General features: G+C 46.8%; 1 protein-coding gene across 1 annotated transcript in view; it reads left to right on the plus strand.

Moving 5' to 3' along the window:
* UVRAG (UV radiation resistance associated) overlaps positions 1 to 11,930 on the plus strand; it is a 98,865-nt gene extending 86,935 nt beyond the window's left edge. Inside the window, exon 15 of the mRNA XM_086481634.1 lies at positions 11,110 to 11,930. Within this exon, the coding sequence (XP_086337760.1) occupies positions 11,110 to 11,812 (703 nt within the window). The 3' untranslated portion in view covers positions 11,813 to 11,930. The remainder of the gene's footprint in view (positions 1 to 11,109) is intronic.
* Positions 11,931 to 12,472: the final 542 nt, after the last annotated feature.

The raw sequence follows: 12,472 nt of genomic DNA on the forward strand, positions 1-12,472 counted from the left end.
TGGCCCCATGCAGATGCCCTGGGTACCCCAAAATACCCAGCCTGAGGTAACCCCACCAGGTTTTGCTGCCAGATCCTCTGGTGATGGGACACAGACTCCCTCGCTGCTTCGCTTGGTCTGAGAAATAATTTCTTCTGGCACATACTATGCTAAATGGAGGTGAAGGAGTGCTTCCAGTCTTCCTGATGGAAACTAATTATTCCTAATGAGAGCGCGAACAACAAAGCACTAATGCCCAAACCTTAATCTTTTGGGGCTAGTATATGACTTTTAGGGGAGACTCCAAACCAGGCTTGAACTAGTTTTCAAATCTGATGTGAAATGATGCTAACCATCCCGGCCCTGGCCCTCCTTTAGCAGCGGAGTCAGAGCTTTCTAGAGCTGTTCACGTTATATCTGAAGTCCTCACCCGTCCAACCAGCAGGAGGAGCAAAGCCTTTGTTAGCCCAGCGCGGCCTCGTCTCTTGCCACGCTGCGTGACGGGATGGGGGTAGAGGCAGCGTAGCCCAAGGTGGGTTTTTGTAGGGTTGGAAATACCCGTCCGAAATGAATGCAGAGAAAGTGGTGCGTGCTAAATAGTTTGGGGTTGAAACCCAGCAAACTGCTGATGCACAGCCTTCCCTTACGCACCCAGTTCTGTAACTTTTGAAGGATTTTACTACTCCAGCAGCATTCTTAATGCTGTATTTTAGTAGGGTCCTAAAATGTTGCAAAGACTTTCTTTTTTTTAAAATTATTTTTTCCTGCGCTATGCCGAGCGTGGGGAGAGCGGCGCATCAGCGCCCAAGACAGTGTGTGATCAGGCATCCTTTTGTGCAAAAACGAAACCGAGCTTTCTGTTACTGCTCCACGTGGACATGAGAAGGCAGGGTTGGTGCCTCGGAGTAGCACAGCTCCACAGAGCAAACCTTTGGGACCTAAAATTCTACTTCGGCGGGTAACGGTGATGAAAATCCTGCGGGATGTCATCACGCCACAGCCCTTGCCAGCCCTGATTTCTGTGCCGCTCTTTGCCTCTGTCATCTTTCCTTCCCTGCACAGAAATGCTGATCCATGTGAACTCGAAGTGATTGTTGGAGGAGAGCCTTGGCCACGGAAAAGAAGTACAGGGGTAGAAAAAGTACCATCTTTGAGCAATACTGTATAAAGCGTTGCCTGATGGTAATTCAACTCGGCCAACAAAACAGGGGGAACAAACAGGCCCTGAGAGAAGGAAGCTCGGTCCCTTGTGCAGCTTTATTCTGGCCAGGGATAGTGGAAGCTTTAGTTATGCCCTAGAGCTTTTGCCATCCTACAGCCAGGGTTGCTTTTTTTTTTTTCCTATAGGTGGTACACAGTCATTAGCAAGACAAAACACATTTTTTGGCTGGATAATATTTCAAAACAAGTAGGAATATTAAGCCTAGTTCTCTGGGAGTATCACATTCCCTCCTTCACCCCCCCGTGAATGTCTATGCCTCATTTCCTTCTCACCTCCAAAACCTGTATGAATAGTTGTTCATTTTTAACATTTTTTTTTTTAAGGCTAATGATTCTAAACAATGCTTCTTGGTACTTCCTAATAATATAAATGGAAATGAGGCTTTGCAGGGAGTCTGGCTCACGGGGAGAGCTGGCTAGGCTTTCCTAGGAGGGCATTGCAGTTGAGCACACACGTAGCAGAGCACAGATGCCCTCTGTCTTGTGGATAATATCTGGTTACATATATTTTAAACAAGCATAAAAGCCGCCAGCTGTTAAAATGAAGATTTGAAGGAATGTGTTGTTTTGGGGAATACCGTAGGTGAGTCGTCTGCTACCCTCTGCCACAAACTGTAGTCAGTGAAGCGTTTCCAGGTTATCCTTCGTTTGCAGGATGAGCGCAGGGATGTACGAGGCAGTGATGGGTTTTTCTTATCTACAGATTCCCTTGCACTGCCTGGATTGTTTGGTTTTGTGGCTGCAGGTCTTCGGTTCCCTTTCTGAGCGCTGTAGCTGGGTTTTGCTGAATTTAGGTTCTGTCGAATCACAGTCACCCTGGTAAAAACCAACGCTTACACTGAATTTGGTTTCTCTTTGAACGGGGCTGGTTTTAACTCCGAGCCCATGCATTGTCCTCGTTTTTGCTTTTCACCGGAGACATCTGTGTTTCTCTGCAGTCTGGAATGGAACTGAACCCCCTGGATATTCAGGGTAACAGAAATACCTCGTTATTTCCGTCTTCACCTCTTTCTCGATAAGCATCAATTTAGACTTGAGCACAAATGAGTTTCTTCACTCCTTCAGATTAAAACCAACTAACCAAAAAAACCCTCATAACTTCCGTGGAAGAGCCCACTTGTTTCATACCTTCTCTCAGCCCGAGTTTGGCAGTCCTCTTTGAAGTCTCTGCTTGAGGCTTCCGTGAGCTCAGGTGAGCTCTGAAGTTCTGCCGCGTCCGGTGCCTTTGCCCCAAGGTTTAACTGCGGTGCTGCCGGATTTCTCTGCCTGGTGAGATGGGTGTTGTTTTGGGTTTTCAGGCGTGACAGTTAAAGGATTAATACGTGTTTTCACATCCCAACGCGCGCGATTTATCGCGGCAAGCTTGCAGGCCTACAAGCTCCGCATCCGGCTTCGTATCTCTCCTGGCACCTATATTCTGCTGTTGTTTACTTTTCTTCCCCCTTCCCCCTGCTGCACAATATTATTGGTGCTGTACGTGGGTGAAACCAAGATCTGTTGGTGCCTGCACGTGGAGGCTACAGAGCTGCAAACACTTACTGTTCTGGTGTCAGAGCTGGGTGCTGACTCCTCGGTTGAAAGATGATGAGCCAGAGTTGTTGTTGATTTAGGCTGTCTTAGTTGTGCTCCCCCCCAATCTTTTCTCTTTCCTTTTGGGAATAATTGTCTCTGTTTCCAGTTTTTTAGTCCTAGAGTCTCGCTGGCTTCCAGAAAAGCAGCTCGTTTTTAAGATGAGCTTTTGCTGATGCAGAAGGCCCTATGCGGTTGTTCTCTTAAATTATTTTTCTTCCGAGTGTGCAGTTTATCCCAGCTTTTTGAGACCAAATCTCTGCTTCTGCACAGCCTGTACGTTTTGAGCATTGCTTTATTCCTTTTTTGCATGTTCAGCTTTATCTTTCAGAAGTCAGGCTCTTTAGGTCATGGTTGCATTAAATCAAGAGACTCTTTCATTCTCTCTCCTATCCTTCAGCTTAATTGTATTTACTCTCTCTAACTCTTGAGGGGTTGTATTTGTAATTATTAATGGCGAGTAAAGAGCACACTGCAAACTGGAGCAGTCCAGTGAGAAGGAGACTTTCTCCTGGTGAACAGATTAGACCATAGCCTTATCTAATGCTGGCAAACATGAGATACTCCTTCTGAAGGCCTTGTCAGGGAGATGTCCTTTCGAGCCTGCGTTCGAAAGCTTTACTGGAAAACGCTTGTGTGCCAAGGCTGAAATTTGTGTTTCGAAGGTATGTCTTGATTCATACGCTGCTAGATTCAAGAGGAGTCTAAAACTTCATGTTTGAGTTCAGAACGCTCTGGTAGCTGAATTTATGAAGAATTTTTCTTTTAAAAAAACCCCCCAAAACCCCTGTGTGTCAGAATTTCTTAGCTGCCAAAAGACGCAATTTCACCTTAATTTCATATTGGCAGCCTCCCTTTGCAGCCCTGTCACTATTGTGCGTTATTTAACCAGTAATCTCTAAGAAGGTGTGAAACTATTATTGCTTTTTAGCAGAGTTGACATGATATTGGCTCGGAGCTGCGCCTGGAGCTTCAAACATCTCGGATGGCTATAAACCAACTTAAACACCTTCATTTAGCGTTCTGACTGCCATGAGGTCATAGTTTGCAACAAAAAAGATCAAATGGTGTTTAAGTTTGGGGTGGTTTTTTTTTTTTTTTAAAAGTATTCTCATACCAAAGAGCTGTAGCTGTGGATTTTGGCTTTTGGCCAGACCATCAAGATTTAGTATTTTGACCAGCTGTGATCCACTAATGTTCCTCAGAGGAAACATTTTGTGGGGAGGAAAAGATACATATTTGAGCCTGCAAATTGTGTTCTGTCTCTCGTACTCCTTTACAGTTTCTCCGAGCCCCTCGCAGACAGAGTAAATGATCACGAGTGAATCCGACTGAAGAAACTTTTTTAATCAAAACTGCAAACAGAATCTGTTCACTAAGAAAATAACTTTAGAAACGTTCGTGTCCTACTTTGGTCGCTTTCTCTTGCCTGTTCCAGCATGGAGTCTGTCTCTTGTGCCTTAGGTCTGTAAGAATGCCCAGATGGACTAATTATTAACTAGCAAAAACTAGCATTTTTTGGGAGGAGAAGACAGCTACTTTATAATTTTGCTGCCAGTAAAGCTTACAGCTGAAGTTAGACTGTTAGGAGTTGGCTTTTGAGATTTGGATGCAATTGAAACATTGAGATTGGTGATGATGTAATTCTCTTATCTATAATGACCCATAAATCTGAGGTTTCTCTTCTTTTTTTTTTTTTAATAAATTTAGAAATCCTGCTTCCTGAGAGGAACTATACGTACTCCTATACGTAAGCAGTTCTAGTCTCATCCAACTTGATGACTAAAAGTCATTAAGGGCCTGATGACAGTTCACCAGATCAGTTTTTGCACTCTGCGAGTCGCCGGCCGGTTTTTTTTTTTTTGGCCAGGTGTCCACATCTGCTTGCTGTCTCAGAAGACTGACCAAGTAATTGTGGCTGGAAGCTGAACCAGCTCAACCCTGGTACTTCAGGTCAAGGTTGGGCCTTAGAGCGAAGGGCTGCGCTCCCGCAAGCCAGACCCTTTTCACTGGTGACGATACCTCGCAGTCTCTCAAGTTTCTGGGCAATTAAAGGATAGTTTTCTAATGTGACTTGCTTTTTTAGTATGTTTTATTAATTCCATGAGCTGTGAAGCTGATAAAGCGTCTCTTTCTTTGGACTTTGCCTTGATGCAGGGCTGTGAATTCTGGTAACGGTACAGCTTTCTCCTCAAGGAAGACGCAAATGGAATAGAGACGCTCCGTCAGCTGCTTGTTTTCATGAAGATTAATGGCAACCTAATATTTCTGAGCTCCGTGCCTCTCTGTAAAGATTACTTTTGAACCAAAACCTCGGTTTGGCTTCTCATTCTCACCTGGAGGGAGGTGGTGGAACAGGAAAAGACCCGTTTACAGTGGGTTAAGCGATTACGTGCCTAGAGCCATTTTGTTTTTGTTTTACTTGCCTGTGAGACTACGACCATTGTTCTACTTAAAAGTTTACAGAGAGCTCCCCATCCTCTCATGCTGCCTTCTAGACACCCGTTGTGCCGCCTAAACTAGTTGCCTAGGCTGCCCCTGTGGTCAAGAAGAGGCATCTTGCGAGGGTGATTGCCCCACTGATCGTAAATGGCCGTCGAGAGGGTATTGCCCACCCTTCTCTCCAGAGCTCATTTTCTCTCCGCAGTGACTGTGGAAGGAGCCTAGGCAATGAACTCTTAGATGGCTGATCTCCAACGTCCTTCATGCGTATTTACTTTTATCTAAACACCTTAGATCACATTTGTTGAGCAGTTACGCCATTCTGTTGACTTCACTCCTGCTTTCTCAGATTTGGGCTGTTCTCCCCGTCTCTATTCCTGACTGAAGCTAAACCCATCCTAGTCATGTTTATTGGCAGCAGTGGACAGTTTCAGAAATCTGCCTTGCATCTGCCTCCAGCAGCTTAAACCCTGGTTTTGCAGCCTTAAGTAAGGTCCATTTCATGGCGTGTAGCTTAAGGAACCTGGCTGCCAGTGCTTTTTGTTCTAATTCATTAGTTTAAACGCTTGCATGATAAATGAACATCATTCCTGCTTTACTGCCCTATGGGGCAGCCCTGATGTACTCTATTAACTGGGAAGTTATTTTGTAGACGAGGGAGATTAGCTTTGTATTGCTGCTACGTGGAGGCTGTTAGATCACTTAGTATAGATCATTCTGCCAGTTCAGCTTACTAAGGAAGGGAAGATTTGTTTTGGCTGCTGGACTAAAGAGGTATTGTTCAGGCATACATAACGTGTTAGCTTGAATAGCCTTGTCATAACAAACTCTTTAAAAACTCTCCTGGTCCTGCAAACTAATTAATTTCTCACCCATTTGCCTGTAAGGCCTCGATTTACAAAGGAATTCAGGCGTGTTTCTCTTCAGGAGGAACTTAAATTTACACGCCCGCCAGAGGAGTTTGTAAAGCTGCTTCTCTCGAGCTAATTAGATACCACAGTTTTCACGCTGGTTTACTCCAACACTTAACATTTCTGCTGCTGCTTTCTTCTGCTGCGTAGAAAATTTCCTCTAGTGCCTAAATCGGGCCGCTCGGCGCTTGCTGAAGGTAATTTGGGGTTTGTGAATTAGGCAGCCTCACGCCATACTTGAGTCCTTGCCCTTTAAAGAGTCTGGTCTAAGAGGAATTAGTTTGAGTGAGTTTGAAGCACAGTCCAGCCCAACAAATAAGAGCAGCAGGTATGACTTGTTCGGGTGGCCTTTGCCTTGACTTGGAGCTCACTCGCGTTGGGCGTCACGGCGCCCTTCTGCCGCTTCAGGAGGCAGGGTTCAACCTTAGGATTGCCTTCTGCCCTTCTTTCCCGGCGTGTCCTCCTCGTCTGACACGGCTCTTCCTCTTGTGAGATCTTGCGTCTTGTGCTGCAAGGCGATGTATTCAATGGAGGGCCCGCTCCAGAGCGGTCTGTGGGTGGTGTTCAGGCCACTGTGCAACTGGTCTGGGCCCTTTTCTGACTGCTCACGTTGCAGGCAAGAGCTTTCATCACTAAAGCATTGCTTGAGGAGTAGATAGCCTTGTGGCTGTTTTGAGAAACACTCATCTGTACTTCAGTCCACAAGGTACAGCTCGAAATTCTTCCTGGATTAGATTTTAATCTTGGAAATGCCTGTTCCAGCCTGCGGAGGGTTGAACAGAATCCAGAGAAAGGGCAGAATTCCCTATAAACCCTTCTTGTCGTTGTGCCTAGATCAGGAGATAGGAAGCCCTCGCTGCTAGACGGGGTGTTGCAAATCTGATGCTTTGTCCTGGTTTGGGCTAAACCAGAACTAATTCTGCTTCAGTGCTTTAACTTTTCAGTTCATTCCCCCCCAACTGACGGCCCTGTCTGAACCAGCAGCACGTGTCCCCAGCCAGGGACTGCTCCCAGCAGTGCCAACCCCTGAGGGTCACAGCCAGCCCCAAGGGATGGGCTGCAGAGAGGCCCTGCCTGGGACTGGTTCTTGGAGCCACCAAGGTCACTGCTGAGTCTTGTGCCCGTGTTGGGCTGCGGGAGGGAAAAGGGTCCCCAGCCCGAAAAAGGCCGCCCCTGCAGGGAGGAGCCAACCGGCCAGGGGACCCAAACCTGACCCACCGAGTGTTCCACCCCACGGACGGCACGGTCAGTGCAAAGCTGAGGGGTCCCCAGGGTCAAGCTCTCTCCTTCGGTGGCGACACCTGAGGAGGGCTCTGTCTGTCCTTCTGTCGTCCATCCCGCCCCGTGCGTCCCTGAATCCAGGGCCTGAGCCCAGCTCTTGCCTCCCGTCCCTGTCTGCTGCCCAGTCCAGCCTGGGACTGCCCCAGTGCCAGCCCTGCAGCGTGGGGGGGACGGGTCGTCATCGGGGTGGGGGCAGTTGGGTTCGGTATTGGTGCTGTATCTATTTGTACATATTGTAGAGATTTCATTATTCCCTTGTTATTATCTTTTCTTTATTGTTACTGTTCCATTAAAGCTGTTTCAGTTTCTTTTCCAAACCGTAAAGTCTCTCTCCCTTGTTCTCTCTCCTCTTCCCTTTTGGGAGGGGAGAGGGGTTTGTAGAGACCGTCTGTCATTCCTTAGTGGCCCGCCCAGCCTCAACCCGTGACATGCTTTGACGTCAGACTCTTCCTTTACCTTGCAAACGATACAGGCATCTTGTACCGGGACTTCTGCAGCCTGTGGGCTGTTCCAGCTGTCACTGCTGAAGTCCCCTGGTGAACCTGGACCCAGACTGTCTGCAGAACAACTAACACGCTACATCTATGCATCTGCCCTCTGTTGTAATTTTGGGGCGAAAAGAGTTATCCTTTTCTGCCTGTGCCCCTTGGATTATTCCTAGTCTTGCTTTTTTTTCTTATTTCGAATGCGTGGGGTTGTTTCTCTGGAATCTGCAGCCCTCCTGGGCTCCAGTTCAGCAGGAATAGCTTCCCATTTGACTCATCGCTGACATCTTGATAGAAACATGAATTTTAGCATTATGGTTGCAGGGAAGGTAATACTGGAACCCTTTCTGGGAGCAGCCCTTTTCTTTTGGAAAGGGGTGGCAATAAATGGCCTTTGAGTTTGAAATGGAGCTTGTATGAGAAGGGCGTTCTCTTGCACCCCACCTTCTTCTTGAGCTGCCTCCGTGCTCGCTGTCTTAGGTGGTACCAGGCAACTGGTTTTCCAAACAGGAACACATTTTATATAGCTCATTCCAGAGCTGCAAAATCAAGTGTGTTGCCTTTTGGATCTTGACCTGACAATACAGTGCAAACAAAACAAAACAAACTTCAGCAACAGGGTTTGTCGTGGGGTTCCCCCCCCCCCCCCCCCAACCTAAAATACTGGACTGAGCACAGAACCCAGCTCTCCTTTTTTTGCCTGTCTCTCTTTAGAGCCCCAAAGCGATGGATCACCCCAGCGCTCACATCCAAGCCCTTGTAGCACAAAGCTCGTAGCTCTCCTGCCTGGAGGCTCCCATTTGTAATCCTCAAGACTCGTGGCAGGCTTAGGCTCCTCTTAGCAGCAAGACTGGTCCCAGCCTGTGCTTTGGGCTCGGTTTTGTAAGGAAGAGGGGAGGAGGGAGGCCTTTCCTGCCCGGTCCCGCAGTACCCAGCCACTGCTTGTCCGTGTTTCTGTGCCTCAGGGTGGGACATGCATCTTACTGCATCTTTGATGTGCACATCACCACGTTACGTGCTATCTTGTCCAAGTAGAAGGGAGGTAACTCAGCTCTGCCCATCTGGAATGGGAACAAACCAGCAAAACCTTCGATATCTTGCACTGAAAAGCACCATCTACCTCGTTGCAAAGTGTCTTAGAATTTGAACGGTGATCTGTAGTAACCAGTTACCACTTGTCCGTGGGGAGTTAGCTCATGTAAACAGAGAATGATGCGCCCTTGGACCCAGAGAAGTGTCCTGAATGTTACCTGGCTTTGTGAATATACGTGCATCTTGGAATTTGGGTAAATTCCTAAAACTTAACCATTTAATTGGAAAGTTTCTAATAGCTTGATACAGAGCAAAGTACCTTGTTTTGCTGCAGTTTGCTGTTAAAGCTGAAAACATAGCACTCTCTTTCCTGTGCCCTTTCTCAAGGAAGATTCAGGAAACCTAGAAGGGATGTGGAAAAGCGTCTTAGCTAAGATTTAAGATAAACAGAATCTAATCAAAGACGTATTCATTAATTTTCTGAATCCGGAGAAAGCACTGAGCTGAGGGGAGGGCAAAACAAACCATCCCCGATCTGCCTGCAGCGCACATTGCCCAAGTAAAGTTCACAAGTGTCCCGCCTCAGATTCTTGTGTTTGTCCTATTACCTCATTTTAAAAATAAAGTGGTTGATCGTGTAGGGATTGGGTGAAGAATTTTAAAGGCTGTGGTCAGTGAGGGACTTGAGGGCTGGTCTCCAAGGCCACGTACGCAGCACTCACCAGCATCTGTGGCACATACTGCTCTCTGGTTTGTCACCTCTGTTAAGAACGCTCCGAACCGCCCCAAACGACGCTGCGACCGCTGTGCAGAGTTTGCATCAAAAAGCTCTGAAACAGCAGCTGAAACCTAAGCAGAAAGTTGCTGGGTTTGCTGCTAGCTGCATGGGTGGCGCTTATCTCTCTGCCTCGCTGTCTGCAGCTGTGAATTCTGAAAATTGACTTTTCCTTAATGTAATTCGGGGGTTTTATGGAAGAAAGGGAGCCCTGGACGTGTATTGAGGGGCAGACTGGGAGGAGGAAGGAGAGGAGAGGAAATGAAAGAGCAGTAGTACTCCACGTCTGCTGTCCCGTGGGGATGCTTATTTTCCACAGAGGGACTTTTTGCAGTCTCACTTAATCTGGTTTACAAAGGGGAGCGAAAAAAATAATAATGTGGAAAAGGATCCAGACTTGGGGCTACTCGTAGCTGCTCTTCCAAGATTTTCCCCTGCAAGACAGATCCCAAAATGTATCAGGCCTTGAGCAGGAGGAGTTCTTTTAAATGGAGTTAGTGAAGGAGGCTTATACTGACAGCAGCTGAATCTTGGGGTTATATGTTCAGCCGATCAGTAAGAGCTGTATTTATTTTTTTTTATAAATTTGGAAGGAAAATGAACCAGTTGCTTAAGTTAATGTACAACATACTATTTGCATATGAGATGGTGATTATATTTGGATAAAGATTAAGCTGGTGAAGGAAAGAAAATTCACGTAACGCACCCCAGATGACATAAAGTGGGTGTTCCAAATCACAGAACCTGAGACAGCGCAAGTGGTCGGTGGAACCGTGTGAAATAGTAAAATCAGACTTGTAAATTAAGCTCGATTAGTTCATGTTCCTCAAGAAACCGAGGTAGACGTTGGTCCAAAAAGTTTTGGAACGCTTGGCACAGAAAGGCAGAAGATCCGGCAAAAATAATCCTCTGCAACTAGCGAAGGGAGGGTGTTCTTTCTCCTCAGCGCAGCTGTCTGGGAAGTCCACTGTTGGACGAAGCCTCTCGTAGAGGATTCGGCCGTTATTACTGAATTTTGGAGAGTTTATGGTGGCCCACTACAGGCCGTAAATACACAAATGTACGGTCAACAGTAATAATTCATAAAAGTCCAGCTCGATGCTGTAAAATGGCGTTAACAGTAGCAATTAACATCGTGCGGCGGTTTCTTGGGTGACTGACTCTTCAAACCGTAGAGCTTTGTAAATGTTCCTGCTCGATCTTCCTGGTTCTCAGCAAAGCTGTCCTCTGGGGTGTCTTCTGTAGTTCATAGAGCATTAAACACGTTTGGGGTTTTAGCACTTGAGGATACAAGCAGTTGGCCTAAGCGGAGCCTGGAGTTGTGATAAAATAATTGCTTCAGCCTTCGCTTGAACATCTGTATTGCTCATGAGCGTGCCTGACAGCTGTGATTTATCCTTCCCTCCTCCTGCAGTGATCGACACCACACATCCAGTGCAATCCCCGTTCCAAAGAGACAGAGCTCTAGCTTCGGCAGATTGGATATTGGCTTTTCCAGCGGGCTTCCTTCTCCGGATAAAGGACTCCGAAAACGAGCCAGCACGGGGAACGAAAGACTACAGTACAAAACTCCTCCTCCCAGTTACAACTCGGCTTTAACGCAGCCTGTGGCCGTCGCGGCGCACGTAGGAGAGTTGGAGAAAAAGCCTGGATCGATATCTTCTTCCTTGGATACCTCTGTGGACTCCTCGAAAGGAAATACCAAGAAAGGCGAGGACACGTGCAGCAGCTTAAACGGGGAAAACGGGAGCCCAAACAATCCCCAAGACCGGCAGGAGCCTTTCCTAGGACATACTGGTGCAATAAACGGGGCGTTCCTGCCCGGTGAGTGCTCCGGCGCCGCCAGCGCCGAGCAACCCCGTGAGTTTCGTCCTTCGCTCGGCCCCGTCCTCTGCTGCACCGTGGAGCAAGCGGAGGAGATCATGGGGATGGAAGCGACGGGGTTCAGCCCGGGAGATCAGCTCGAAGACTTTAACTCCATCCCGGTGGAGCACGCCGTGGCGGTGGAGTGCGATGAACAAGTCCTCGGGGAGTTTGAGGAGTTCTCTCGGAGGATCTATGCACTGAACGAAAACATGTCCAGCTTCCGCAGACCACGGAAAAGTTCGGACAAGTGAGCTGGGGCAGGGATTTGATGGCAGACGTTGGGGTGAAATCAGTGTCTGGAATAGAGATAAAATTGCACTTATTCTTTATATTAATTATAAAAATAAATAAATAAAAAAGCTAAAGCTATTCCTCTGGTGTTAGACAAATGGACTTGAGCATGATGACACAGGGTCATGGTATATGCACAGCCCAGGTAAATTTTGATTCTGCTTCCAGCCCTCTTATGTCTGGTATTTATAATCTGTTGGAATTTTTTTTTTTTTAGGCATTGGAATCCACTTATAAAGTCTCTCCTGGAAACAGCTTCTAGTGCTGTTCAGGCCCTTCTGTGATTATTTGTTAATTTCTTAATTATTATTTAGAGTTAAATTTATTTTAACCTTTTCAGAAGGAAAAAAAAAAAGTTAATTTAAAAGTACGTTTATGGTAAGACCTCTTTACCTACTCCCATGTCTCCCTGAGCAATGCAGTCGGTGTTCCAGAAATACCATGAATTTGTTATAATCCGACAGCTTTCTCCTGGCTGTGCTCTGTAGCCTTGGAAGTTCTGGTTTGTGCTGGTGGGTCTTCAGTTGGCGGTGTCAGAGAAGGAGCATCCGTGTGATATCTGCAGTTTCCTTGCACCTCATTAATCAGAAATGACTTTTTTTTTTTTTTTTCCCTTTTCT

Source organism: Leptosomus discolor, chromosome 1 (genome assembly GCF_034619465.1).
Source record: "Leptosomus discolor isolate bLepDis1 chromosome 1, bLepDis1.hap2, whole genome shotgun sequence".
NCBI lineage: Eukaryota > Metazoa > Chordata > Aves > Leptosomiformes > Leptosomidae > Leptosomus > Leptosomus discolor.